Here is a 27,889-nt window from a genome sequence, read left to right as displayed (position 1 = left end):
GCCCCCCAGTGTTGAGGCAAGAAACAAATCTGTGCAGAAACGATAATATACAGTATGTTGGGTATTCTTGTTGGACATTAGGATTGATGCTGTCCAAATGACAATACTTTTATAGAAAAAATTTTGAATATCATACATTTAGTCTACTTACTCACGCAGTATGTTTACACAACATATTATTCTTAAGTGAGCTGTTCATGCTTTGGCCAAAAGAACAAATTATGATCATTAAGTCAATCAATCAATCAATTAATCAGTTATTATTATCCACCTCCTCGCCGTCAATCATCATTAATTAGCCACAGTGGTGTAGCCGATCAGAGTTTATCCCCAATGTAAAGAAAGTTGTTCTGCGGTACCACAGATAGGGGGCAGCACTTTGCAAACCACACAAAGCACGGAACATGCAAGAAGAAAATCCCGTGGTGCATTTTCATTGGTCCTTTGTCTAAAAAACACGACACACCTCCGACCAATCGGATAAAGGAAGGCAGCTCTACGTGCCTGGGGTTGCTGGGTAGATAAAACAAAAACAACAGGATTCGTGCCAGAGTTTGAAGCACGGACTCAACAGACGGTCAGTGGCGTTATGTGTTTCGTGAGTTATCTAATCGACAGAACAAGAAAAGCTAGACTTGCACGCGTTGTATGTCAGCGCTTTTTAGGATTTAACTGTGTTATTGCTGTAGCTGAATGATGTACGTTACGTCGAGCTAGCTCGATATTAAAGATATCTTTTAACGTTATGACGTCTGAGCTTCAACGACAGATAAACGGCGAGTCAGCGATATATAAGAACGTCTAATAAACCGCATAAGGCATATTTATATATGGTGTGTGAGTAGTAATAGTGTTGTGTGTGTGTAGTTAGATACTGTGGAGTTTGATGCTTTGACGCAGCTCTTTATTTTGACAGCGAACATTCAAGCTAACGCAACGCCAGCCATTGTTTATCAACAGTGAGACTTTGAATGAATGGGGGGGAGGGGAGGCTGTTGCGTCGTTGCATGTCTGGACGTGTTGGTAACTAATTTATTTATTTTTTCTCTTCGACGTCGCAGGTATCATTTGATATTCTTTTTTTTTTTTTGCAAACTATTTTGTTGCAAAATCTCTTTTTCTACTGTAAAACATGGCAACTGACTGCGCGGCCTGGCTGAACGCTAACCCCGTTGGTGAGTGTTTCGACGGTTTAAATGCCTCCTCTGCTGGGTCTGATGTGGGGCTGCTGGGGCGGAAGTGGTTGATGGCACACTTTTTTTTTTTTTTGCAATGCCTGCAGGTTTTGTGATGCTAAATTTGGAATGTTCTATTGTGCTGCTCATCCTACATTTTCTGGTTGACTTGAGATAAAAAAAAATGTAGTTGCACATAAATTCAACAAATAAACACGTATGCATCTGCTCTATTCCCCTTGATCTGCATATAAAAGCTAATCATCATTGTTTGTCAACATAAAACCTCCCCCCCCCCCATTTTTTTCCTCTTTTGAAATCCAACAGAGGCGGAGGACCTGAGTGACTCCTTGGTATCTGGAGAAGAAGACAATACAGGATCGGTCATCAACAAAAACATAAAAAATGAGATCAATGGCAACTGGCTGTCCTCGACAAGCAGCAGCATCCACGAAGCACGTCTCAAGGCTAAGGCCAAGCGGAGGCTGAGGAAGAACTCCTCCAGGGACTCTGGCAGGGGGGACTCTCTCAGCGATAACGGGGACGTGGTCAGGGGAACCACGGTGGCACCCACCAGCCCTAAGAGCAAGCTGCTGGACAGAAAGTCTCGACTGGGCAAGGGCAGAGGTCTGCCAAAGAAAGGTAATTTAACATTTCAATAAATGGCAGTATGATGATGTTAAATGATCACGTAACATTGTGAGATCAAATGTTTTAGTTTCTCTAATTTTCAAATGAGGTCCTTTTGCTGGTCAAAGTAGATCAAAGACCCTCTGTTCAAAGGGAAGACCGACCATGTGTGACATACTTATCATCACCTGGTGGCCCTCCATCTACCAGCAATAAACCAATTAGCATGTACACAAATGGCTGTTGATGTTTTGACCAGGTTACACCCACGTTTTCTGTTCTTACCATCTGCTCGGTCATGCTTTTGTGGAAATTTCCATTAGAGGTTAAATAGTAATCGTTGCGTTTGTCATGTACCAGGAGTTGCTTTTCTTAGTGTGAATCTGTCAATACATCAGTGTGGCGTGAAAATGTCCCCCTTTGGACTGCCGTGAGAGCCTATGGAAACAGCTGGCTGTTATTTGAAGGGACATGGAGTATGAGGTGGAGCATTTGCCCTGTGTATGAGAGTTTTTTTTTAATGTTTTCGTTGATAATAATGGCTTACTTTTTTACCCAATGTATCCATCAAATCAAAGATGGCTCCTCTGAACTGCCTTCTCCTTGCTCCTAACAGTATTTTGACATTAAGAGTGACGTTACAAATGTATACGTAGATGAAAACTAAGCAAGTGTCAACATGTTCCGATAGTCCGTCTCTTACTGTATGTGCTCATTCAGTCATGTAAGCATGCAGAGGCTACTTATATGTCCAGTTAGACGGCAGTACAGTTCAGTCACTTTCCTCCCATGGGCAGTTGAGCTGGAGCAAGTTGAGTTTTTCTTGGCATCACGTCCGTCCATTTTCCTGGCTGTGTAACAGAACTGTCATGCCAGTGGATCTTTGTTATTTGAGCTTTCCATTAGAATTTTTTTTTTTTTTGCATTAAAAGTTTGTGTACAACAATTTGAAAGACAAATGCAGTCAATTTGCACAATCTCTGGTGGGAGTAAACTAGCGTCTGCTATTTTTAAATGCCGAAGCAGAAGTAGAACCAATGTGGGTTGTGCTAAATGAAGCGGCATGTCATATACGACATACTGGTTGGGACTAATGGAGGTTTTAAAGCATGTCACACAAGCTGCTTGGTATCAGGCTTCTTAAACTGTCTCCAATCTGTTAGTGCTGACCTCAGACCCAGCAGATTGTGTTTGTGTAACACACACAAAGGCGTCACCTCCCCAGATGGAGGGATTATATCACATGATCTGTCCTGGGGTTAGAAACATGTAGCATGGTACAGATTACACACAGATAATGGTCCATGTGAAATTAGCAATATTATTATAACAACTGTAGTGTTACTTTTTTAACCACTGCCAGCCTTTGAGAAGTCAAGCTCTAGTGTTATTATGGTTTATTAACTAATAGTATAGAGATATGCTGTGTGAGATCAGGAAGTCTGACAGACAGAATTGTTTTTGTGGGTTTTTTGGGGCGGTACAAAGATCTGCTTTCAAACACACTGTACATTAAAGGCCTACTGGCTGATGGTTTGTCAAAAGGGATCCTTTTTTCATGACTGTTATTTCCTGTTATTGTAAACGAATCAGAGAGATCAGCAATTAAGACGAGGCCTATAATGAAAATACTGCACGCATTTGTAAAACAATCTTTATGTCTCCCATAAGGGTGCATCTTATTCTGATAAATGATAAAATCCATACCATGCTTGCCAACCAGTCATATCTGGTGAAAATAATTCTGTCAAAGCACAATTTGATCATTTGAATTTGAGTATTAAATAGGCTGAAATGTAATTTCTACCTATTTTTATATGAAGTCATCTTTATTCAGATATATTCTGTCAAAAACCCTGGATATTGAATGTTTCACTGCTATAGACCATTTCACTGTAAAGAAAAAAAATTCCAAATGTATCACACTTTATTTCCTGTTGCAGTGTACGTGTGTGTGTGACATCAGCTGACAGGAAGTAAACACCCAAGCTGTTGCCTAGCAATACAAATTGGTTGAAAGAGTCTATATATCAGCATTTCTGTTTCTGTGTCTCAATATTTTGAGATTTGACTTCATGCTCTGTTACCCTCAACATCAGACCTTATTGTGTCTGGTTTGAAAACTATAAACTGTAACTTAACTTTCTTTCTATGGTAACACGGAATTGGGAATAACGACACAAAACAACTCGTGTTTCAGGTAACCCAGATTAGTGTGCCACCAAAATCTTCTGAAAATGACACGGCTCATTGACTTTTCTTCTTTTTACCATATTGCCTTAAAGTGAGCGATGGTGATGTTGTGAGGTGTCAAGTCTAACGTTGTCAATGACCTTTGTCTGCAGGTGGGGCTGGAGGAAAAGGTGTGTGGGGCCGATCTGGTGAAGTTTATGAAGCGGAGCTGGTAGATCAGAAAGACCCCAACTATGATGAAGCTCAGGTACTGACTGTGCTGTTGATATTGTACACCTTTCCATTATACATGTAGTGTTTAGCATAACAGCATGATCATAGATAATCTAATGCAATCTGATGAACAACCCTGCAATAAAAAAAAGTACTAACTTGCATCATTCTGTAGATTTTTCTTATTTGGCTTTATGGTGGATAAAATAAAAAATGTGGCATTAATCTGTAATAAATACTGAAAACTATACATTTTAATGCTTGATAAAATTACCAGCATGTATGGCAGTTCATCCTTATTTAATCTCACAGACCTTGAATGTAATTATGTTTTGACAGGAAAACTGTGTGTATGAGACTGTGGTTCCTCCGCTGGATGAGAGGGACTTTGAGAAGACAGTCACCCCCATAGTGCAAGAGTATTTTGAGCATGGAGACACAAATGAAGTAGCGGTAAGTGTGCAGCAAACAACCTCATCACTAAATGTGATCTCATTTGTAACCGAAGTACAAATATACATTAAAGTCCTCTAAAAATAACAAGAAATGAAAGATGAACACAACTATGAAGCCCAGGCTAAGTAAACGCCTGTCCCCACATCCAGGAGCTGCTTGCAGAACTGAACCTGGGACCCATGCGGAGCGAGGTGCCCTCGCTGGCTGTGTCACTGGCCCTGGAGGCCAAAGCCAGCCACCGGGAGCTCACCTCCAGGCTGCTGGCTGACCTGTGTGGGCCCGTGCTGTCCTGCAGTGACATGGAAAACTCCTTCGACAAGCTGCTCCTGGAGCTGCCTGATCTGGTCCTGGACACACCCGGAGCCCCGCAGGTGAGCCTCCTGAGGGTCTGGAGATAAGTGTGTGGACACCTGTAGCTATTTCTTGAATGTGCGCTTTTTTTTTAAATACCTTAAACTGCTGTGAAAACAGGATGGATATACATTTAGAAACCCAAACATTAACGCTGAAAGAATTGTTAGATCATATGGGTTAGTTGTTCTGGTTGACACATTTCCAACAATGAAGCAAGCCCCTCAAGCTACAGTAAATGCACATCATGTTTTTTCATCATTTGTATTTTAGGATCATTCTATTAAATATGTTTATGTTACCACGTTACCAGGACATTTAAACAAATTCAGAACTGGCTCACGTATGTCAGTCCCATTGCAATAGACAGACAAGATTTGTCAGACTCGTTGTGCTGGTGGTGTGTTTTCTACAGTCTGTGGTGAAGCAGAGGGCAGCATGTGTGTGTGTGTGTGTGTGTGTGTGTGTGTGTGTGCATGCGTGTGTGTGTTCTTTCCTTTTCAGCCTGCGCAGACATCAGATCTCTCCATTGTCTGTCTGTGCTCGCAAAATGCAAACTCAGCAAAGGAAGCTCAAAGGGTTATTGGTCGTCCTCCGTCCACCCCCCTCCTGTCACATTGGGGCTCACTAGCCATTTCTGTCCCACTCTCACTCACAGATCTCTGTGGGTTTAAAGCAATATTATGACTCTGCCCTGCCCCTGTCTCCTTCCCTTTATCCCTTTCACTCCTCTCTTTCTCCTCATGTGCCTGCTAGTCCAGGCGTGGCCATGGGTCGAATGAGACGGAGCTGCCCCTTGTCTGTACAGGAACAATGATCGGTGATGAGCGCAGGCTTAGTGGAGGCCAGAAGAGCAAAGCCAGCTCTTTGGTTTCCCTAAATCATGTGCTCACACTACTGTAAACAAACATAGACACGTGACCCTGAGGCCACTGTCAGTCATCTGTCATGTCAGTGGTTTTTTTTGGGGAACTAGTTCTTCACAACCTAATATGTAACAGAATTGTTTGTTTCACTTTAAATATTTGTACTTTTTTGAAGGAGTGGGTTAAATGTATTTTAATGTCAGGCGTTCATGAGAGCGTTTTTTTGGCTACAGTCTACATCTGTAACCTTCTGACTTCCTTATATTAAACAGAGGGGCTGCTTTATGACGAGTAGACAGAATAGCAGGTCAAAGAAACAAGTTTCTATCCATCTGCCATCTTCAACATGGTGCCATGCAAATTGTTTGGGTTTGTTTACATTTTTTTTTTTCACGTATATTTTCCAGCTGGTGGGCCAATTCATTGCACGTGCTGTGAGCGACCAAATATTGTCCAAGAGCTACATCGAGGGCTACAAAGGCAGGGTTGACTGTCAATACACAAGGTATGTTATTGTTGGCCGAGATTTCAGTTTCCTGTCTTATTATCATGGCCTCAGAGATTGTATCGGGGCTTTAAGTGTTTGTGAGTGGGGTTATAGTCAATCCCTAAAGATAAGAGGGTATTTTGACAACAATATCATATATGCTATAAAATAAATTATATTTACATACAACATATCATTGAATATAGTATAAAAATTGGTCATTCAGGAAGGAAGGTATGAAGTACAGGAGAATCTGAGTCTTTCTTTGAGGTGTGTTTTCATGCATGTAAATGAGTAAAAGTGAATTAAAGTGTTTTTCAGTACAACAATGTGATAAGCAAAGGTTTCTGTTTCTTCATCAAAGCCACAGCACCCACAAAACGGCTGTAACACAACCCCTTTTTTTTCTTTCAGAGCGTCCCTAGACAGGGCGACTGTGCTGCTGAAGATGAGTATGGGCGGCCTACGCATAGACAGCCAGTGGGGGAGTGGCGGGGGGCAGAGACCTGTCACACAGCTCATCAAAGAGGTATATTACATAAAGCAGACTTGAGAAGACACTGGTAGTAAACTTAATGTCTTCTTTTTATTAATTTCACTTTTTCTAACCAACATTCAATGTAATTATTATTTTTATGTCATAAGTTTTATGATTGTGGTGAATTTCCATTATCGGGCTAATCGTAAATCTTGCCTAATTTGATAGCTGGGAAATTAAATAGCATACAGGTGAAAATGTTTGCAACATGTTCTTCATTCGTTTAAAAAAATTCTCATAATCACTGGGCACACTGCTCTAACTTTAGTGTAGGACCCCTGGGGGGGAAAGGTTTTAGGTCTTTTTCTGTAGCATTCAGGAGGATCTATTTTCAGGTATGGAATACAGTGAATAAGTATGCTTTCTTTCATTCATAGTCAAATTCATGCAGGCCAGCAAGTTTCCACCGACAGACAAACCAATATTGGCTCTAGAGGGGGCCATCCACGTTATTGCATCGGCGACTCGTCCTACATAATTGACACATGGGAGAAGTCGGTTGGTTGCAATGTCACGCTAGATGCAGCAGCCACATTCTACATACTAGACCTTTTAACATGTTCCAACAGCATTAATGTACCCGTCTGCCTCACAGTTTTTGAGATGGATATGTGTGTGAGACCATGATTTATAGAGAGAACCTTAACACAACTTCAAGAAGAATGTCCTACAGTAACGACTGATTGGTGCCCCTTTTTTACAACTTTTTGTCGCAGTAAGAAATAAAATAATATTGATAATTTCTTGTTCTCTGTCCTGTCAGATGAACCTGCTGCTGAAGGAATACATCCTATCTGGAGACGGCAAGGAGGCTGAGAGGTGCCTGAGAGATCTGGAGGTTCCCCATTTCCACCATGAGTTTGTCTATGAGGTAAATGCTTTGGATAAGTTTCCTTAAAGCATCAAGTATGAAGTGTGTCAGAAACTGTACATGAGAGAAACCTCCTAACTGAGATAGAAAGACCATGTTCATTCTTTACCTGCACAGAGTTGTGTGTGCAGATGACACTCGGTCGTCATTTGAGACATCTTTGTTTGTGTGTTTTGTCTTTTTTTCATCTTTAATCCCCATTAAGGAGTGTAAACAACTCTGGATCTCAACTAAAATATGTAGATAAAATAACTGTTTTGTACGACTGTAGGTTTTTGATTACTAATAAACGAATAATATTTCCATTTCCCTCAGGCAATAGTGATGGTGTTGGAGTCCAAAGGAGAGAAAACACTGAAAATGGTTTTGCAGCTACTCAAGTCACTCTCTGCATCCTCGGTCATCACTGTAGACCAAATGATAAGGGTAAGGCGCCGCCTGGTGTTTGAATTATGCACTGCACATAGTCAGTTCACCAAGCACCAGCTCATTTGTTTGCTATTAGAAGATGCTCTATTATAGACGGTGTATTGTTTTCCCTTTCATAGGGCTATGAGAGAGTTTATATGGACATTGCTGAAATCAACATTGATGTCCCTCGTGCATACTTCATTCTGGAGCAGTTCGTTGATAAGAGCTTCAGTTTGGGAATAATTGATGAAAAGTTAAGAGATCTTTGTCCCTGTCGGTAAGTGCATTCTACTAGGTTTCGCAGACGCATGCCTCACATTCTTCGTCAAAGTTTCCCAGACTTTTTTTTGTTATTAATGTGTGTTAATGTGTTCTGTCTCCTGTCAGAGGCCGGAAGAGGTTTGTCAGCGAGGGAGATGGTGGTGTTGTCAAAGTTGAAAGCTACTGAGGAGACCTTTTTTATCTGCCAGATTTCCTGTAAAGAAGAGGATAGAGCTACTTTTTTTACTTGCATATTTTTCAAAATAGTTGGGTTCATTCTCCCCTTCTAACAGTCAAAATAATGTACATTTCTGAAATTGAGGTCGGGTGAAAAACAACAAAGAAAACAACTGCACTTTTGATTGAAACTGAAGTGGATCACTTTCTTCAAGTTATTTCAATATGAACATTAACATAAGCTAACCCTTAAAGTGCCACGCCTCGCAGTGTCAGTCATTCCATGTTGTTTTGTACAGTATTTTCTTGATTTCACTGCCACTCCCTCTGTGTTTTGTAGAAACCAGTGTTTATACAGAGATGACTGGCTTGTGTCAAAAGCTTTATAAAGGGGTATTAAAAAAATAAAGAAAGGGGAGCATGTTGGTTAATTGCAATACAGGCTCCCTAACTTGCTGCTGTTTCTATGCTGTGCTGGTGTTTTTTTTTTTTGCCCTTTTAAAATTACACAAAGATGCAAAGATGTCATTATTGAAGGTATCAAGACAGGAGTACAGTGCAAAAACAAAATGCCAGTTGGCTAACTTCACAAAATGGTGTTTAGAGTGTTTATTTTTATATCTGGGGAATACTGGTGTTTGTGAAAAGTACCACGTATTGCTCCTTGTCTGTTCATTAAATCCCTATTAAATGATGAAATTTTGAATGTCATACTATGACCACACAATACCAGCTACATTTTACAACTCCTTGATCTGAAACATGATATGCTATGCCCAATATTCACTCAATAAGGAAGCCGTTAACTGTCATTTCCTAGAATGCATTAATGCCAAATTAGAGATGCAATTATAGAATTAGTCTGAAGACGTGTACAGGTCTTGGTGGCCAACAACACTGGAATAACTGGCAAGCAATAGATGAAATCCTAACCAACGACTAAAACGTTCAAACAGTTTAATGATCGAGGTCTGGATCTACTCCCTCCCTGGCTTATCTGTTACATAGCCATACATCAGTCACTTCACGTTGCACTTTGACTGCCCATGCAAATACTTATTCTACCAGTGAGTGGAAACTCTGGATCTGTGCCATCTATCCAAAGGAATGTTCTGCCATTTTGACCATTCCTGCAGTTATGAATACTCCATTAGGCGTCTACTGCAACTCCTTCATTGCCAGTTCCTGCTGCCTTACAGCCTCTTGAGCCTCCGTCTGCATCTTCTCCAGTTTCTCTAGGGTGACTGATTTGAGTGGGAGCAGCTTCGGCTTACACAGAACCATGGTAGGGACATCTTCCATGGAGAGTTGCCCTGTGGATGTTGCAAAAAATAAATAGATTAATAACTCCACTAAACTCCAACATATATCGTTAAATTGCATCAACTAATCTTGGCTAAAATGCAAAGATAATGACCTTGGCTTGCTTTTTGCTATTTTTCACAGAAGCCTCACGGACATTAGCATTGAGAAGTGTTCTACCTACTGACATACTTTTAAATAAAGTACTGCAACTGGGAGAGCATCGCTGCCAAACAGTTCTGCAGTTAAATTGTGTCATTCTTGTAGCTTGTATTTTAAAGAGGGGCCCGATGTTACATCTGTAGGATTATTGCAACTGTGGGCTCTCAGTTGTGACTCATTACACAATGTCTTGCCAATGTATTCTGATGGTCTGTTTTTACAAATCAACTGCATCAAACAGCAATCTATCCATTAGATGCATTACATATAATATATAGTATAATTATACAGTAACAATGCCAATTATTTGAGCTATAAAGAGACTGTGAAGAGCGAGGACATAGCACACAGAGCACCCACTGACTAATTTTGCAAGCTTTTGCACATTTCTAAACAGTTCACATGTTGTATTGAGCTCCACAAACAACCTATTGTTTGCAACTACTGCTGTCCAAATAGCCAGCTGTTGTGATACAGACCTTGTTTAGGCAGAACTTCTCTGAATATTGACTTGACTTCTGGCATTGTGTCTTCTGAGTGCTCGCTGAAAGGTACAGTAAACGTGTTCAATTATTTAACATATGTTATCTGAAAAACTGTATTCATATCTGTGTATGCAAGCAGCTCTGTCCAAGAAGATGAAGCCAAAGATTTTTTTTTTTAATGTGGGGTCGTCAAGATAGCTAATGTTGCTGGGCATTTCTTGGGTTTTCTTAACGAATAGTGGTCCGAATCAATTACAAGAAAGTAGTAAATTGCGATATTCTGATATAACCCGCCAGGTGACAATCAGTTAGTTAGATATCAGTAAACAATACAACAATGTAGAACTCAGACACGTGTAACACCAGACGATCCTTAAGGGAGAAAACATTAGTGGTGCCCTGTGCTGTCAACCTTAGCTGTTCTAATATGTTGAATATTCATGTTTCAATTCCATTCGACCCACATTTCCACATTTTCCGTGTTTTTGATGTAGCAATAGCGTTACGATAACTTAGCTAGTGACAAGGTTACTGGCTGGGTCGTGGGGCTGATTTAGATCGGGGGTAAAAACCGGACCCATTAGTTTATAACATAATAGCTATCTGTTAGCTCACTATAACGCTAGCCATGTTTAGCACGTAACGACGCAGCACAGGCCTAGCTAATGTAACGGCAGCTTTCTTTTATCAAACTATAGGTCAAATAGAGTCAATTGACAATACGCTGCAATAGCTTTCCTTTTTAGTTTGCGAACACGTTAAATATATATATATAAATAAGTAATTGTCCATAATACCAGAGAGAGATTAGAGAGCAAAATCCCACCTTTGGTAAGAGGAGGCGATTTGAACGGTTGTCAAGCCAACGCTTCCGGGATGATCACGTGACCTTCTTCTTCGCTTATTTCTTTGCCACAGTGCGTTACTAGCATCTACAGGCTGCTCTCGGAACAACACAACTCAATATCACGACCATAGTGTTGTTTGTTGTTGTAGTAATAGGTTTTTGACGCGAATGTAGTTCGATGTATACAATGTATGGACTTTACTTTCATTTTATGCTGCTTTATTCTTCTATTCCACTGCATTTCAGAGGGAAATATTGTAATGCTTACTCCATTTTGTCTATTTTGCAGCTACATTTAAGAATTACATGACAGAATATAATTTTTATATATTGAAAACATATCATCACGTCATAAACACTGTAAATAGTTATTTTAATTTGCTCCAGCGGCAACATGAAAATGCAACTAATATGTTAATGCATCAACAATAGCAATCCAATGATAATACATTAAAAATATAAACTTCTAGAAAAAGGACAGCTCTGTATATGTAGGCCTACTTGCTGCCAATACTAATGCACTTTTATTTAAAGACGGAAGGCTGTTTTTACATCTATTTACCAAAGGAGGTAAATGGATGTTAAAACAGCCTTCTGGTGTTCATTTTCTCTTTGCTCATTTTAAAACTACAAAAGTACGCTTATGAGTTTGCGATCAGAAGCCACTTATGATGAAATATTAAATGTATTCAAGTAATGGGGAAAACACAGAACATACACAGAGAATGAACTTTTCATTGAAACAGAACACATTTGTTTAATCCAGTTATTTCCACTTTTCAAATGAAAATGTTTTGTATAGTCTTACATTCTAGATGTTTAATTGATGGATGGGTAGAATAGAATAATTTGTATAAAGGTTTGAAATATCTTGGGGAAATGTCATAGCAAACAGAAACACTTATTCCAAGCAGAGCATTCTGTATCAGTCCTGACTGTCATTAAATAACATTTGAATGTTACCACTATGTGGATTATTATTATTATTATTATTATTATTATTATTATTATTATTATTATTATTATTATTATTATTATTTCATACACAACAAGTAATTTATTTGTGTAAGATAAATGCGTAAATGAAGCCAGAGTGGTTTATCCAGGAATATTTTATTGTAATTCAAAGTCTCGTGATAACATTGGTTAGGCGTGCGAATGACGCAGTTTGGTGGCCGGGGAGGGAGGGGAGCGGAGCAGTAGTGTAGGAAAAGAGGAGGAAGCACCAAGGATGGCGGAGTCACACCTCTGAAGGTAAAACAGTTTTATTATTATCGCATTAACAGTGGACGTTTTACCCCCACAGCGCTGTCACGCACCGCTTCAGAGTTAACGCACTCATCTTTCTATTGTTACGGCGTGTGTAACGCTGAAGTGTCATTTTGCGATGGTGAGTACGAACGCACTCTTTTGTTCAGCTTCGGAATGGCCGCTGTTTTTCAGAGTGTTTTCTTTTTTTCGTCGGCAAATATTGAACACAGGAACGGGGCTTGTATGATGCGTTACAATTAGCATCCGCCGTTGTGTGTGCCGAAAGTGGCCGCTCGGCCGGGATATCAACCGCATCCAGCGGCTGTTCTCTTTGGGTGTCTGCTTCCCGGATTGCGCTCAGCTGGCTGCAGCAGAGATTTCCCCTCTCGGTCGAACTCACGGCTAGATGGGTCGGTCCGCGTCCGACAGCGGCGCTGCTCGGGCCTACACACACTTAGCTCTGCTCAAAGCTAACCGCTGGATGTGATTTAATGTGTCAAGCAAAGTCTCGACACTATTTGTGCCGAATACTACGCGTAGCAACGGACATTTTGTTCTGTTATTGCATATTGGCCGCTATTCTTCCTCTTTTGAATCGTTACATTGCTCGCTGAACTACTGTTAGCTGGTAAGTGAGCTAACTTGCTCGCTAGCTGACGTTAGCAAGTTACCAGTCTGGCATCACTGACGTTTGCTTTGCTGTTGACGTTTAGCTAAGCTGCTTCCTGCCTTGTTGTCAGTCGTTTTAGTATGCTTAGCCGTTGTGTGTTCCTTGTTTTGAATATTTCTGACTAGACATGTATATGAACATATTTTCCCCAGTTACTTTCAAGGCTGGTTAACATTTTCAGCCTACGTGAGTTGGCTAACGGCAATTAACGCTGGTTAGCTAGCGTTAGTTGTCGTTTAGGTTAACAGTCACAACGTTTAGATACATTATAAGTGTCAGCGTCAAGGTATCGTCGTCTCATCAAACAGTGACACTAACCCTGATGTGTTTTCCTTACGTGTCCATATTATGTAAATTCATTAATCTCGAAAGGCGATTTGACTTTCCGACCTGGTCCCGTTTTGTCGATAATCTGTTTCCAAGGATTTGTCATTGGCACACGTATTGTTAGCAATCAAGCTAACTGTTAGCTGCGTCCTGTGGACGGTTGTGGAGTAAAGCTAGCTTTAAATTAGCTGATAGTTGACACCACACCTCTGGGTTGCTGTTTCCACCCCAGTATTACACGCTTAATCGTTTTCACTGACAGGCCAAGTTATTCCTGAATCGTAATTCCTTGTACTTAGGCGGTATCAAACTGTCGAGCAACAACATAGACGCTGGGTTTGAGATATTTCCTGAATATGAATCTGTAATGCATGTAGTATCACATCACTTGCATTTGCATTATTATATTCCCTGATAGACTAACAGTGGTGGATTTCTTATTCAAAAAGGCAATGTTATGGACAAACAAAAGCAGGAGTACAGTTGATGGTTATGCTTAGGCCTAAATGCACTAGCTTTTTGTCAGATGGGCCCAAGATATACTTAATGGAAACTTCATTAGTCTCTATGTGGGTTGCAAGTGCCACAAAGTGTGTAGTAGCACTTAATGGTGGTGTTGTGTTAATGTTGATGATGGACATGCAAGCTTTTCTCCAAAGCTGTATGAGTTGAAGCTCATATTTATGTCTACTAAATGAGTCGTATTAATTTAATAGAACTCATTAAATTCTTGCAGGTTTGGTCCTAGCACTTGTCTGCTCAAATGACATCTTCCATTGATTTTGGCTACACTGTTATGCAGAAATCTATGTATTTATCTATTTAACATATGCAGCTGAGATTATGCAATTTTTTTGTTTGGTTCAATTTGTGCATATATCTGTTCGAACTATGACAGATAGATCCTGCATGGGCCATTAAGCTTGATTTTTTTTCAACATTCATATGATGGTCATACATTTGTTACAAATAGTAAAAAATTAAATAAGAAATTATCTTGGTTAATTGGCATTTATTCTGGTGTCGTTTGCTCTGTTGTTAGATTTAAGCAGAAAACCTCAATGCTTTAAATACTGAGGTCAATCCATACAGATAATGTTTAAATGTGGCTTGTTATAAACCATACAATGTACTAGGACAGGATGTAGAGAGTACAACCATAAAAGGAAGTTGCTTGCAGATAGGCTTAGATGGCTCCCACAGTTGGGCTGGCCTGGTTATTCTCATTTTATGTTAATAATCATTTTGTACATAGGTATGGCCATTACAGTCACTGTTTCATGTTAAACCTCTTATTTATGTTCATCTGAAAGAGCGGCACATCCTTTTTATTTACAGAACACACTGTCAGGCATTCTGTCATGTTAGGGGTGCTGCTATTGACCCAACAGTTCTTTTACCCAAAAGGTCATATGACCTGTTGTTGTGGGGACTTCATGCTTTGAAAGCCACTTCTAAAGATTACTCTCAGCAGTCCTAACCTTTTCACTTAGCTCTGATCCTGAGCCAAACCTGTCTCTCTTTTTGCCTTGGCTTAGCTTGTACTAGTGCAGGAGAGCTTTACACAGTCACAGAGGAACAACGGCAACAGAGACTAAACAGAGCCATGCCGCCAGAGACATTCTGGCTAAGATTGTCATGTAAAGATCCAAAGGTTTGAACGTTTTGACCGAATGTCTCTGACACATCAATATTCAATGTGATCCTTGCAATACAGGCTTTATAGGGGATGGCTAAAATCTAAATGCATATTTAGGTGGGGCCATGGCTTACTGTAATGTCAACACCCGCTGGGCCATGTTTGTTTAGTAGGAGTAAGTTGGTGTGGGGTTATGTTCAGTACATTCAACAGATTTGCTTGGACTGGCACACCGTGGTACTGACAACCCACCAAATCTGTTGAAGTGTTTTCTCTTATGAGGAAGAATATTGTCAGGGTATATATATATGTTGTTGTTTTTTGTTATAAATTCCTATATCATTTTGGTTGTTCTTTTTAGTTTTCTTTCTGCATAATGTAGCTTACATTGCACCCTTAGCACACAACAGGCTCAACATTAAATTAGTTAAAATGATAGTTTGTTCAAATATATTTGTAATAATTTATATAGAATCGTATATTGCATGATATCTGTTGAGGAAGGAGTGTCGCTGTCAGTTCTTTCCAGCACAAAAGCCTTTTCAACAGTTAATTAGAGGTGTGGTTCACCTGCAGAATGGCTGTGAAATAGGCACAAATGAGGACATTGACAATGGTCTGACACGTATGACTTACTGCTGCATGCCATCAGTCTTTAGTATCTGCACATGCTTATTGCTGTTTGATTCTATACACTCATTGTCTTTGCTTCGCAGTAGCATTCTTTTTTCAACACAGCAAAGTGCAGGATTCTCTACCGCTGCCTACCACAGCAAACAATGATGAAGATCAGAAAAGAATTGGGCACAACATATGCAATACTATTGCATCAAAAAATGGTTGGAGCGACTCCAATCCTGTGGGCGTGCCGATCAAGTTTCTTGGTTTTAGGGTTGTAATGGTGTACTAGTATCACAGTGGTATAGTGGTTATTTGTGGTATAGACAGGAGTAGTATGGCCATGCTGTTGAATGCCTAACCTGTGTTAATTGTTAATAAGAAATGCATTATTTTATTTTATTCTGAAATAGCATTCTTAATTTAGTTGTTAATTTAACATGCTTTTGCTGTTTACATGTAAATTAACTTGCTTCAGTTATATAACATGTTTTCTTCTTAATCCTTTAAGGATCGTTGTAACTAATTATCATTTTAATAATAATAATAGTGTAATACCGTGATATTGAGATGGTTATTGTACCTTGAAATTTTATACCGTATAACCCTAGTTATGATGACAGTGGAGGGGCACTCCTTATGGCAAGAAGCCAAATCACAACATTCAGCAGTAGCCCCTTTTACACTGCCTTTCATTGTGAGAGCATCACGCTTTTTTTCTGTCCATCGTCGGTGTAAACGCTAACCGAGACGGAAAGGGATGACAGAATGTTACACATTTGAGACGGCATCGGAGGTAGTCACAAAGCCATATCAGAGCGATTAAATATGCGAGACTAGCAAAAGTGCACCTTTCATTGTTGTTTGTATGTGCTCAAGCTAGCTCTCTCGTTCTGCAATGCCGGGATGCTTTGTAAGCGCAGACACCATTGCAGCATTACGCCGCAAAGCAAAGTTCTCTATAAACGGTGCAGTTCACGGCATATTTTGACTGGCTTTTCCGCCAATATGGCAGAAACGTCTGTGTAAAAAGACCTAGTGTTAAATCTATGCAGTCGCTGTCTAAATAACAGAGACACAGATGTATATATTTAAGACAATGCATTAGATTCTAGCAAAACAATCAAACATTTGTATATGAGCAAATCATCTACTGCATGAAGCTAAAGACTTTTACACTTGTTTGTGCGGTTAAATGCTCATAAACGCATCAAATCACACCACAAAAAAAAGTCAGTGTAAAAATGTCTTCCATTTGCCTACTTTGACAGACTATTACTCTTATTTGAGGTAACAATATCTATTTTGGAATACACAGGACTTAAGTTATTTATTATTTCTTCATCACTTTCTGACCGTAGAAGCATATTCTGATCTCTGTTTGCCACAAGCAGGCCCTGTTTACTATAAACGGTGGTGAACATGTTATTTTAGTAGGAGAGGTAACACGTTTTGGATGTCGAGATGAAAATGAAGGTGAAAATATGTTTTGTGTTAATTTTGGCATGAATCAGTTTATTTATCTCTGTAAATTGGCAGTAAGGAACATATTGTATCTGAAGTTAAAGAAACAAGTGACAAATGCAAAGATCAGAAAATTATTAACAAACCCTATTCAACTATTGAAATTCAAAATGCTGAGACTGTGTAAAAATGAAATCGTAAACGTGAACACATTTTTTTTTTCTTCTCCAACAGTAAATCTTCGAAGGATTAAAAACCCGGATGACCTTTGCAGCCTGAAAGAACTTCTATCAGAAGGTCCTGGGATTGTATGCAGTTTAACCACTTAAGCATGTGGCCCATTGGTGCCACAGTCCAGCTACTTCAAAGGATTTTTTCTCCCTTGGCATTTTAACAAAGGAACAAGTATCAAAAGTATCGGGGGGGGGAAAAAACCTTTGGATCACAAGATCTTTATTTCAAGGATAATCATAAATGTGTGGGCCTGAACAGGGATGTTTTCTTTAGAAGCCTCCTTGGCTGTCTGTATCCCCTTTTCCCTGAGTAAGTAACCTGACGAGAGACTCCCATGAGCAACTCTGCAGGAGGCCCGATAACGTCGACATGAGTAGTACTTTAGGCAAAGAAAAAGATTCGAAAGAAAAGGACCCCAAAGGTGGTCCAGCGGGGAAAGAAAGGGAAAAGGAGGCCAAGGCTCTAGCCAGCTTAGTCAAGGATGGTGGCAAAGAAACGAAGACCAAAGGGAAAGATGCCAAAGAAGGAAAGAAGGACACAAGCAGCTCAACACCGGGTGTTGCCTTCTCTGTTGACAATACGATAAAGCGGCCAAATCCGGCACCAGGTACACGCAAGAAGTCCAGCAATGCCGAGGTGATCAAAGAGCTCAACAAGTGCCGTGAGGAGAACTCAATGAGACTGGACCTATCTAAACGGTCCATTCACATGCTGCCCACCTCTATTAAGGAGTTGACCCAGCTGGCTGAACTCTACTTATACAGCAACAAGCTGCAGAGCCTGCCAGCTGAGGTGGGTTGTTTATCAGGCCTGGTCACTTTAGCCCTGAGCGAGAACTCCCTGACCAGTTTGCCTGACTCCTTGGACTCTCTTAAGAAGCTTCGAATGCTCGACCTCCGGCACAACAAGCTGAGAGAGATACCGGCTGTTGTCTACCGGCTGACATCTCTTACCACGCTGTACCTGCGCTTCAACCGCATCACGACAGTGGAGAAGGACATCCGGAACCTATCCAAGCTCACCATGCTCAGCATTCGTGAGAACAAGATTAAACAGCTGCCTGCAGAGATTGGTGAGCACAACCAATACAGGACAAATTTGTCAAATTTAGACTACACAAGAAACCAACATTTCTGCTTATGGCCATTAGGGATTACATAACTGTGTGGCTAATATTGTGTTTATAGGCTTTAGTTTGTGTTTTCCACTAAAGAGTGCTGGTCATCTTATGCACATAATGTCCAATTGTACTGTAAGAGAATTCTGACTATAATACTTGATTTGTTTTTGCAAGCTACGCACCATTCTGGCCTTGTAAAGAAGCAATACAATGAATTAATGGATGTCTTTGGTATAGCAGATGGTTACTGAAAATGCTGCTATCTTGAATTAACTAAATATTTGTATTTGGTGTGCATCTTTCTGCAGGGGAGCTATGCAATCTCATAACCTTGGATGTTGCCCATAACCAGTTGGAACACCTACCGAAGGAGATTGGGAATTGCACACAGATAACCAACCTCGACTTGCAGCACAATGAACTTTTGGACCTCCCGGAGACTATAGGTAATATAAATGTTTTTAAACCCAAAAACACATTTATTTTCTGTGAAAAGTGTACTGTAAGTTTTTCTATTCTCATTGTAGGCAACCTGGCAAGCATAAATCGCTTAGGTCTGCGATACAATAGATTGTCAGCTATCCCCAGATCATTAGCCAAATGTCGAGAGCTGGAGGAGCTAAACCTTGAAAACAACAACATCTCGGTGTTACCAGAGGTAAGTGGAAACAAAAATAGAATGACCTTTCAAATATGATAACTACATGAAAACACAATTATGATAATCATCACTTGCGATTTTAATTTGTATTATAATAACATCAACTATTATAATAAAAAATAAAACTGCACATGATGATCATCATAAATTGTTACTTACAGTTTCCTTTTTTTTTATTTAATAACAGCAACTATTTCCTTGATAATACCTTGATGAGCCACAAGCTCTCTGGACTTCATACTCATCTTCAATACCGGTTTGCCTTGCGTAGTGCTAATCAGCTTAAATCCTTGTCCATGACCGAGGTCTACTAGTGCAGGCATTCCCAAAGACTGGGTTGGGACCTGCAGGGGGGTCACAGACTTTATTTGGGTCACCTAAGAAATTTGAAGAACTTCTTCCGTCTTTTTTAAAGATTAGTTTTTCCAGGCAGAGAACCTGTCGAGCCTTAATTTTTTTTTAAATTATTTCTATTATAGAGAGGAAAATGAGGGAGAGGGGGACAATATGCAGGAAACAATATGCAGGCTGGAATTGAACCAGGGACCACCGCATCGAGGACGATTAAGCCTCCGTACATGCGGCGGCTGCCATAACCACTGCGCCACCAGCCGCCCCTTCTTTCATAGTCTTTAACATTTATATCTGCAGTACACCGTTGAGCCACTTGAGGGAGCCTGGATGTTTGTTTTGTTCTTATAATTGTAGTCTATTTATAACACTGAATCTAATATGAATGGTAATACATTCTGTTTGGTTAACTGATGTTAGGACATGAACAGAATGAGATATCGTGATAACTCCAAGTGCCTAAATCCATTTATTTGGTCTCATTTTTAAATATATATTTTCAATAGCATACGTGTAAAACATATTCTGCTTCGTTGTTGCAAGGACCAGTACAGGCAATCTTTCCTTTCCAGAGCAATGACCCTGTGCAACACCTCACCTCTGAGTTCAAAGAACTCTCAGCTGTATAGATTTTGTTTCTGCTTCCTATATAACCTGCACATGGTGAATGGTTTTTATTTAAGTCAAAACAAAAATGGCAGCAATTTGCCCACTTATGCCTAATATATATTGTTTACGGTATTTTATGCTATGTTTATATTATATACTGTAGTTGTTCTACTTTGGCATATTTATAGTGTATTTTAATATAATAATGAAAAACTTTGGTCTACAATGTACTATGCATCTGGAATAAAACTCACAGCCTATAGTAATAGATACTGTCCTTATCATTTTGTTTCTGCCATGTCTGTTGTTGTGCTTGACTAGGGCCTCCTGTCCAGTTTGGTCAACCTGACCAGTCTAACACTGGCAAGGAATTGCTTCCAGTCGTACCCTGTTGGTGGACCATCCCAGTTCTCCACCATCTACTCCCTCAACATGGAGCACAACCGCATCAACAAGATCCCCTTTGGAATCTTCTCCAGGGCCAAAGTGTTAAGCAAGCTTAACATGAAGGTATATATAAACATGTTTGTAAATGAGTGAGATATAGATGTAACTGCAGGCGAGCCTCTGGGACCTCATCTCCCTCACCGGACAGTGTCGACTGTCTCTCATCTGTGTGATGTTTAGTTTTGTTGTTTCTTTTTCTTGGGACTGGAAGTTGAATGGTCTTCTTTCTCTGCCTGTTGATCCTCCATTGTGAGTCAGCAGTAATGAAATGTACCTGCTGCTCCGGGCAAATACCGATTTCTGATTACAATGAAATGCAGCATACGCTTCCGTGAGCTTCCGCTGCTGACTGACGTAAAAAGAGTCATTCATTTTGAACGTTGTACGGGACTGTTGGCACAGACATAGAGATCCTATTTCTGTGCAAAGCAGTAAGTATAAGCAATTTCATTAGTGGGTCACATGATCAATCAGCATTGTTTTACCTCACTCTTTGATAGATAGTCACTTAAAAGACAATTAAATAGATGGACATGTTACGGACTGACACTTTAAAACAGAACAAAGTCCAAAACACATCTCACATAGCTTACTGGTCTTCTCAGCCCCTGGAACAGCTCTGCCTTGTGTTGACCCTCTGAATTGCCACTTATTTTGCTAAAAAAGTTATGCCATTGTGTTCTTCAGGACAACCAGCTAACATCTCTGCCGTTGGACTTTGGCACATTTACGAGCATGGTCGAGCTTAACCTGGCCACCAATCAGCTCACAAAGATCCCAGAAGATGTCTGTGGTTTAGTCTCTCTGGAGGTGAGTTTTGCATTCACACATTATAGGAATTTAGCTTTTGAGTCAGTGAGTGAGGTGATCTTGCGAGTGAATTGTTGAGGCTAATGGTTTGTGTAACAAACATGGGTAACCACTGGGCTTTATTTAGCAACTCTAAACTCATGTTATTACTTTTTAGTTTTGGTTATAAACTAGGGATGCTCCGATCCGACTTTTTCAGTCCCGATACCGATGCCTGGGCTTGGTGTATCGGTCGATACCCGATACCGATCCGATACCATTGTTGAATTATTAATAAGCTGCATACCTTCCACCTTATACCTTCCTTCCACCATGTGGAAGAGACTAAAGGCACCAGACTTTCCTAACTAAACATTACTTTCCTAACTAAGACAAAATAACATACCGGTAGATGTAGTTACATCTATCGTTTTCCATTTTCATTTTTCTAAATTCTGTGTTTTACAATTTTAGAGCATTTCTTTCCATCAAATGGTGCCTAATCATGTGGTTGATGAATCAAAACAAAGACATTTACTAAACATTCTAGTAGTTCTAATTCCAATTCCTTGTCATTCAAAGACCATATATTTATGCAGGAGTCACAATATACCATCGAGATGTTTTAATTATCGTTAATCATTAATATTAATGGAGCAGTGCGATGTGAGTAGTTTACCATTTTGTTTTGTATTTGATTCCATGGTTTCACCTGATTCAAGATTGAGAAATTGAAACATTTTAACAATTTCTCCATGGATTATTTGACACTTAATTTAGAATGTGTGATTGCTTTATTGCTTGTTTCATGATGCCAGACTGTCATTTTAGACCTGTTTATTTTTGCCATTGTCTTCACAGGTGTTAATATTGTCCAATAATCTTCTCAAGAAGTTACCACATGGTATTGGGAATTTGAGAAAGCTACGGGAGCTCGACTTAGAGGAAAACAAATTGGAATCGCTACCTAATGAAATAGCTTATCTTAAAGATTTACAGGTAAGTTTGCCAGAAATGCAGTTCTCTCTCTCATCTTTTCCTGTGGGGAAACAACTGTTTATTAATTTAATTAGGATCTTAGCGTGTGTCTGTGTGTCTGTGTGTCTGTGTGTCTGTGTGTCTGTGTGTCTGTGTGTGTCTGTGTGTCTGTGTGTGTCTGTGTGTGTCTGTGTGCGTTACAATCGTGATTGGCTAACAATGGACCAGTAATTGGAACAAGAACTATTACGAGTCTTAATCAGTGAGCAAAATCACAATTGCTATCAACACAAATACATTATATACTGTGCTTTTACTCTTTCATTAGAAATTGGTGTTGACGAATAATCAGCTGACAACGTTACCCAGAGGCATCGGCCACCTCACCAACCTGACCCATCTTGGTTTGGGGGAGAACCTGCTGCAACACCTCCCAGAGGAGATTGGTATGTACTCTCCTCAAACCCCAGCCACCTAGGTCACTATCATGCTTATACTACTCAAAGGGCTTCAGAACTTAACTCATTAGTTGTAGCTGTTTTAAGTTAAAGTGTAACTTTACCATATAAAAGTGAAAATATATATATACCACCTCAGAGTGCTTAGTCCAACTTGAAAGAGTTAAGCCAGAGATTAAAATGTGTCGAGAAAGCCAGACTGGACCCAGAGTTGAATTATACCGGTTTGGGGATGTTTAGGTTGCCATTAGAACAAATTGTATCTCAATACATTTTTAGTATGACAGTATAAACTGTAGGACCGTGTCGAAGAGTTTGAAGCTTCATCCCTAAATCAACATTTGAATGGTGCACAGCTGTTTTTTTCATTTAAACCCTGTATTTCTGCACAGTTGCAGATAAAGATTAGGCCACATTAACATTGAGAGTATTGCTATGCTATTCATAGTAAGTTTCCAGTGGTGGCTGCGTAGCAGTGATGCGCCGGTCGTGGCTCGGTCACGGGTTCAGGCAAGTGTTCAGTGTTCTGAGTAAGTCGGTTAGTTAGAAACTTCAGTGTCCACAATGTGGAAAATGAACTTTGGTGTCACATTACTAATAAGAAACTGTAGAAAGAAACTTTAAAACTTTGGAAGAGTCATTCATTTCATTTCAATAATTTCTTAAGAAACTTTTTTTAATATCCGCCACACCCACCCAACCCATTATGAGTCAATCCGCACAGCCCCTACCTGTAAAATGAATTAATTCATGCATGAACCAATCTGACCCGCAAGCCGCCACCTGTATGCATCATAGCAGTACAATTGTCAGGACAGAGTTCTGGGAGACCAGAACAGGGACACTAGTAGAGCAGTACCAACCAACCGACCAGCAGATGTCAGTCCTAGTGTATTTCCTGGAGGCTATTGATTTCAGACCCTGTTTCCCTAGATGACAGCACCAGCTTCAGTACATGGCTGGACTAACGGTAACTGATGTCTGTCTTCAGGTACACTGGAGAACTTGGAAGAACTGTACCTCAATGACAATCCCAACCTGCACAGCCTCCCGTTTGAGCTGGCCCTCTGCAGCAAGCTGTCCATCATGAGCATCGAGAACTGTCCCCTCAGCCACCTGCCACCCCAGATTGTCGCGGGCGGCCCCTCCTTCATCATCCAGTTCCTCAAGATGCAGGGACCATACCGTGCCATGGTCTGAGCCAAGAGCGGCTCAATCGCAGTCCTACTTAACTCCAAACCCTCCACTTGCTCTGCACCCTCTCGCCTGCCCGCTCCCATTATGTGTATCATACACTAAAGAAAATAGAATCGCCACAATCGGTGTTGGAGGGGCAAAAATACCAGGAGAAGAAAGAAAGTGGGGTTTTTTTCAACATCCTTGGGTAGAAACCAGGCAAATCATTTGAGAGACTTGACTTCTCTGTTACTCCAGAGTTTATTGCGGTCATTCTAGGACCCCCAGCCCCCCCACCCCCCCACACTCATGTTTCATTCCGAATCATACAAGAGGAAATTATTTCCATCTCTTTGCCAAAACTGAAGATATATAAAGTTATATATATTGAGTAACTGTGAGCTAAGTGGCAAGTCTTTTAACCATATAAACCGTGCTCCCATTGCCAATGTATTTACAGTAATTACAAGCATCTATTATGTGAGCAAAGATACAATTGTATGCAAAAACAAACAAAAAAAAAGTCTTTGGAACTTCACATTTACTGCTGCTGCCATAATTTTAACTTTGTCATCTTGTTGTATTTTCTTTTTGATATTCACTTTTTTTAACATCACCTTCACTCAAAATAACGTATGTTAACTGCTTCTTGACCATAGAGAACAAAGGTCTAATGATGGCATGTTAATAATTTCTTTTTTGTATTTTATTTTATTTTATTTTTTACCTTTTTATGTTTAAATACTGTGCCTATGTTTAGAGTGACCCAGTGGTTCATTTCTAAACACAATTGTCCATGAGAATACAAAGATATAAATTATTTCAATATTTTTTTTTTATTACTGCTGTTTTTAATTTAGATTTTCCTTATTTGTAGTGTTTTTTTTGCTGTTGCATTAATCTGTTGAAGCAAGTGATATCAGTTGTAAAATAGGGTGATTGGAGATCTTTTTAATAAATAGCAGCAGTAGTTAAACATTAAGCTAGTAATGTATAATATGGGAAATGCCAATCATACATGCTTGGAAAAAAAAAAGCTAGTTTGACTTCTCCAAAACGGGTGGTGCTGTGACCCCCGTCTATATTGATTTTGTGTCACAGAAAGGTATTGGAAAAAAAGTCAAACCTACACAGGTGATGGGATAAATGATGAGATGTTTTTATATATGTATACAAATCCTGGTTGTTGCCTTGAGTGCAATCTTTAGATATGTTTACTGGTTTGATATTCTCTTCAGTGTTGGGCTGCATAGCTATCATTCAATTGATCATACATCAACATTGATCAACATATCAAGCATTTAAAAAAAGATGTTATCTGGGTCTCTGGAGCAATTGTTCGGCTACGAATAAGGTTTGATAATAAAACATTGACAGGTAACACTTCCTTTTTTTTGGGCTAATATCCTCAATTTGCTTAAATTTTTAACTGGGTTAAAATAATCTCAAGTACATGATGGAAAAGGTTCCCTTGATTTAGATTCTCACACACATGCACACATATATATTAGTATTTTGTCCCACACTGTCCCAGCAATGCTGCTGCTCTTAATGCACTTTTAAAAGAAAAAAACATTGGCATCCTCTATATTAAGAAAAACACACAGTAGCCTCTCATTGGTTATTTTGAATGGGGGCATTTTGTTTCATAAAGTATTTTATCTGTTAAACGGTTTATCATGTAAATTTGTATCAATTATATATAAATGTTGAGTTTATCAGGCTCAAAATATACTAGTAACTTTATTTCGGGAAGTTTTATCCTGTCAATCTTAATTAAAAGGAACTTGCTCTCTTGAACTGTAAAAGAGTCTGTGGATACGAGATGTTTTTAATATTCCCATATCCTACTTTCTCGATTGCAAGGTGAAATGGCTTACTGCAGTTCAGATCAGCATTGTTTATTTTAAATCAATTTACATTGATTGTTTTCTTCTTTTTTTTTTTCTAAATGATGAAATGTGTATTCAGTTAGTATTATTTCAAGTGACTGTACATTAAAAATCCCAACAAAAGGTAGTCAAGCCAAACTTTTTTTTTTTATTTGTTTTTTTCTTTCTTCGGATTGAAAATGTGTTGCATCCCAGCTCTATATCCAATCATGATTCTGTTTTGTATTGAAAAGTGTGGGTCTACTTTTTGTTTTGCAGCAGCTTGGTGTGTTTTTAATGGGCTGTGATTCGGTCTCCTCCACAGGAGGCCTGAGCGATGAGATTTCCACAGCTTACCTCGGGGTGGGGCCGGGTCGGGGGGGGATGATGTGTGCTGCTTCTAAGTTACCAGCAGAACCTGTTGCTGCTTTTCGTGGACTGAAACAAATGCTGTACGAGACAGAGGCGGGGGGGAGCCAGGGAGAGCAGGAGGGGGAAACCATCCACTCCCAATACCGATACAGACTTCACTCGAAAACCTGACGAGGGACAAATCCACTGACCTTTTCGATTTGGCGTCAGGCCCAGTGGTTTTCTCAGATCAAATCGTTTGGACACAACGATGAGACAACACAACAAGGTGCATATTTGAGCTTAACGCAGTTACAGTACAAGACTGTCGGAAAAAGACAAAAAAAATTGTAAAAAGGGCTTTCTGTGTTCACGCTCAACAAACACACCGGAGGCATTGCATTCCTGGGTTTTCTATAAAAGCTTTGGAAGTTTCTTTTCTTGTGTATTTACTTTTCGCTGTAAACAATTGTGTGAAAAATGCCTTCAACAAGTACTAAAAAGTGAGACGTGCATTAGGTATGCAGCAAGAGTGCTGTGACCCGTTTTTACATTCAGTCTCTCTTTACTTTTTTCATGTGCCATTTCTGCGAGGTTGAGAATGCCAGTGTATGAAGATGCAGAGCATGATGGGATGCGGGGCGGAAACTGAACTGGGCTAATTGACCAGAGAGAATTTATCAGATCCTGGAATGTAGTTTTAATGTGCTGTGGAGGAGATGGAGATCACCGACTGACGAAATGGATCAAAAACGACGACGACGTATTGCATAGTGGTGCATCCAAAACAATTGGAGTATAATTGGTGTTTTATTTTATTTTTTATTTTTTTTCAATGTCTGTTTTTTAGGGTAGCGGAGAGCATCGCAGAATTAAAGTCATTTTCGCTCCTTTTGCTATTGTTCTGGATCATATACCTTGTCTTTTTCTTGCCTGGTTATTTTGTACAGGAAACAAGCATGTTGAACACATATTTGACATGATTTGTCTGGGTCAGAATCGGGCGGGGGTTTTTTGCATAGAAGACTTGGATTTAGCGGCTATTTGGTGTATCTGCAAATGCTCCCTTTTTGTATATTGCAAAGAGTATCGAAGCATTGTGTGGCAATGCTTATCCTACTTAATCTACATTGACAAGCAGCCTTAATGACCTTTTTTATGTGTTTGTTTGGCTATTCCTTGTGTCTATGGCCACTGACTGTACTTGATGACAAGCAACTGGTCATTACAATGTAAATTTGGGTCTAGTTTCTTTCTGTCTTATTTTTTCCTTTTACTATGTACAGTAATCTGACGTTACGGTAGACTCAGTATTACAAAATCTGTAATGTGATGAGAGTTTTACAAAAAGACAAAGTGCAATGGAAGATGATGCCATTATGCTACCAAGTGGATGTGCATTAACTTGCGTCTCACTTGTCTTTGGCATTAAAGGGGAATTCCACCAAAA

At 39.7% G+C, this 27,889-nt stretch overlaps 3 protein-coding genes across 4 annotated transcripts; 2 read left to right on the top strand and 1 right to left on the bottom strand.

Annotated features, from left to right (window-relative positions):
• Positions 1 to 460: 460 nt before the first annotated feature.
• On the top strand, positions 461 to 9,092 carry pdcd4b (programmed cell death 4b). The gene is made up of 12 exons (XM_084005227.1): positions 461 to 577; positions 1,062 to 1,175; positions 1,503 to 1,817; positions 4,151 to 4,245; positions 4,551 to 4,664; positions 4,817 to 5,038; positions 6,292 to 6,389; positions 6,786 to 6,900; positions 7,673 to 7,780; positions 8,096 to 8,206; positions 8,329 to 8,468; positions 8,579 to 9,092. The coding sequence occupies exons 2-12, from the start codon at positions 1,133 to 1,135 to the stop codon at positions 8,637 to 8,639; spliced, it is 1,422 nt and encodes a 473-aa protein (XP_083861353.1). The 5' UTR covers positions 461 to 577; positions 1,062 to 1,132; the 3' UTR covers positions 8,640 to 9,092.
• A 163-nt stretch (positions 9,093 to 9,255) lies between these two features.
• bbip1 (BBSome interacting protein 1) lies at positions 9,256 to 11,475 on the bottom strand. 2 transcript variants are annotated; one of them, XM_084005229.1, is made up of 3 exons: positions 11,376 to 11,440; positions 10,573 to 10,637; positions 9,256 to 9,942 (listed from the first exon to the last, which is right to left on the bottom strand). In XM_084005229.1, the coding sequence occupies exons 2-3, from the start codon at positions 10,616 to 10,618 to the stop codon at positions 9,788 to 9,790; spliced, it is 201 nt and encodes a 66-aa protein (XP_083861355.1). In that variant the 5' UTR covers positions 10,619 to 10,637; positions 11,376 to 11,440; the 3' UTR covers positions 9,256 to 9,787. The 2 variants fall into 2 exon arrangements, with proteins under 2 accessions (XP_083861355.1, XP_083861354.1); XM_084005228.1 differs by having other exon boundaries at positions 9,259 to 9,942; positions 11,405 to 11,475.
• Positions 11,476 to 12,593: 1,118 nt separating this feature from the next.
• Positions 12,594 to 27,889, top strand: shoc2 (SHOC2 leucine rich repeat scaffold protein). Its single transcript, XM_084005119.1, has 9 exons — positions 12,594 to 12,679; positions 17,629 to 18,700; positions 19,057 to 19,194; positions 19,276 to 19,406; positions 20,691 to 20,879; positions 21,504 to 21,626; positions 22,467 to 22,604; positions 22,912 to 23,029; positions 24,033 to 27,889. Exons 2-9 carry the CDS (start codon positions 17,998 to 18,000, stop codon positions 24,239 to 24,241), a joined length of 1,749 nt encoding a protein of 582 aa, XP_083861245.1. The 5' UTR covers positions 12,594 to 12,679; positions 17,629 to 17,997; the 3' UTR covers positions 24,242 to 27,889.

This window comes from Eutrigla gurnardus (genome assembly GCF_963514095.1).
Source record: "Eutrigla gurnardus genome assembly, chromosome: 3".
Classification (NCBI taxonomy): domain Eukaryota; kingdom Metazoa; phylum Chordata; class Actinopteri; order Perciformes; family Triglidae; genus Eutrigla; species Eutrigla gurnardus.
Note: the sequence above shows the minus strand (reverse complement) of the source record. Positions and strands in the feature narration are given on the sequence as shown.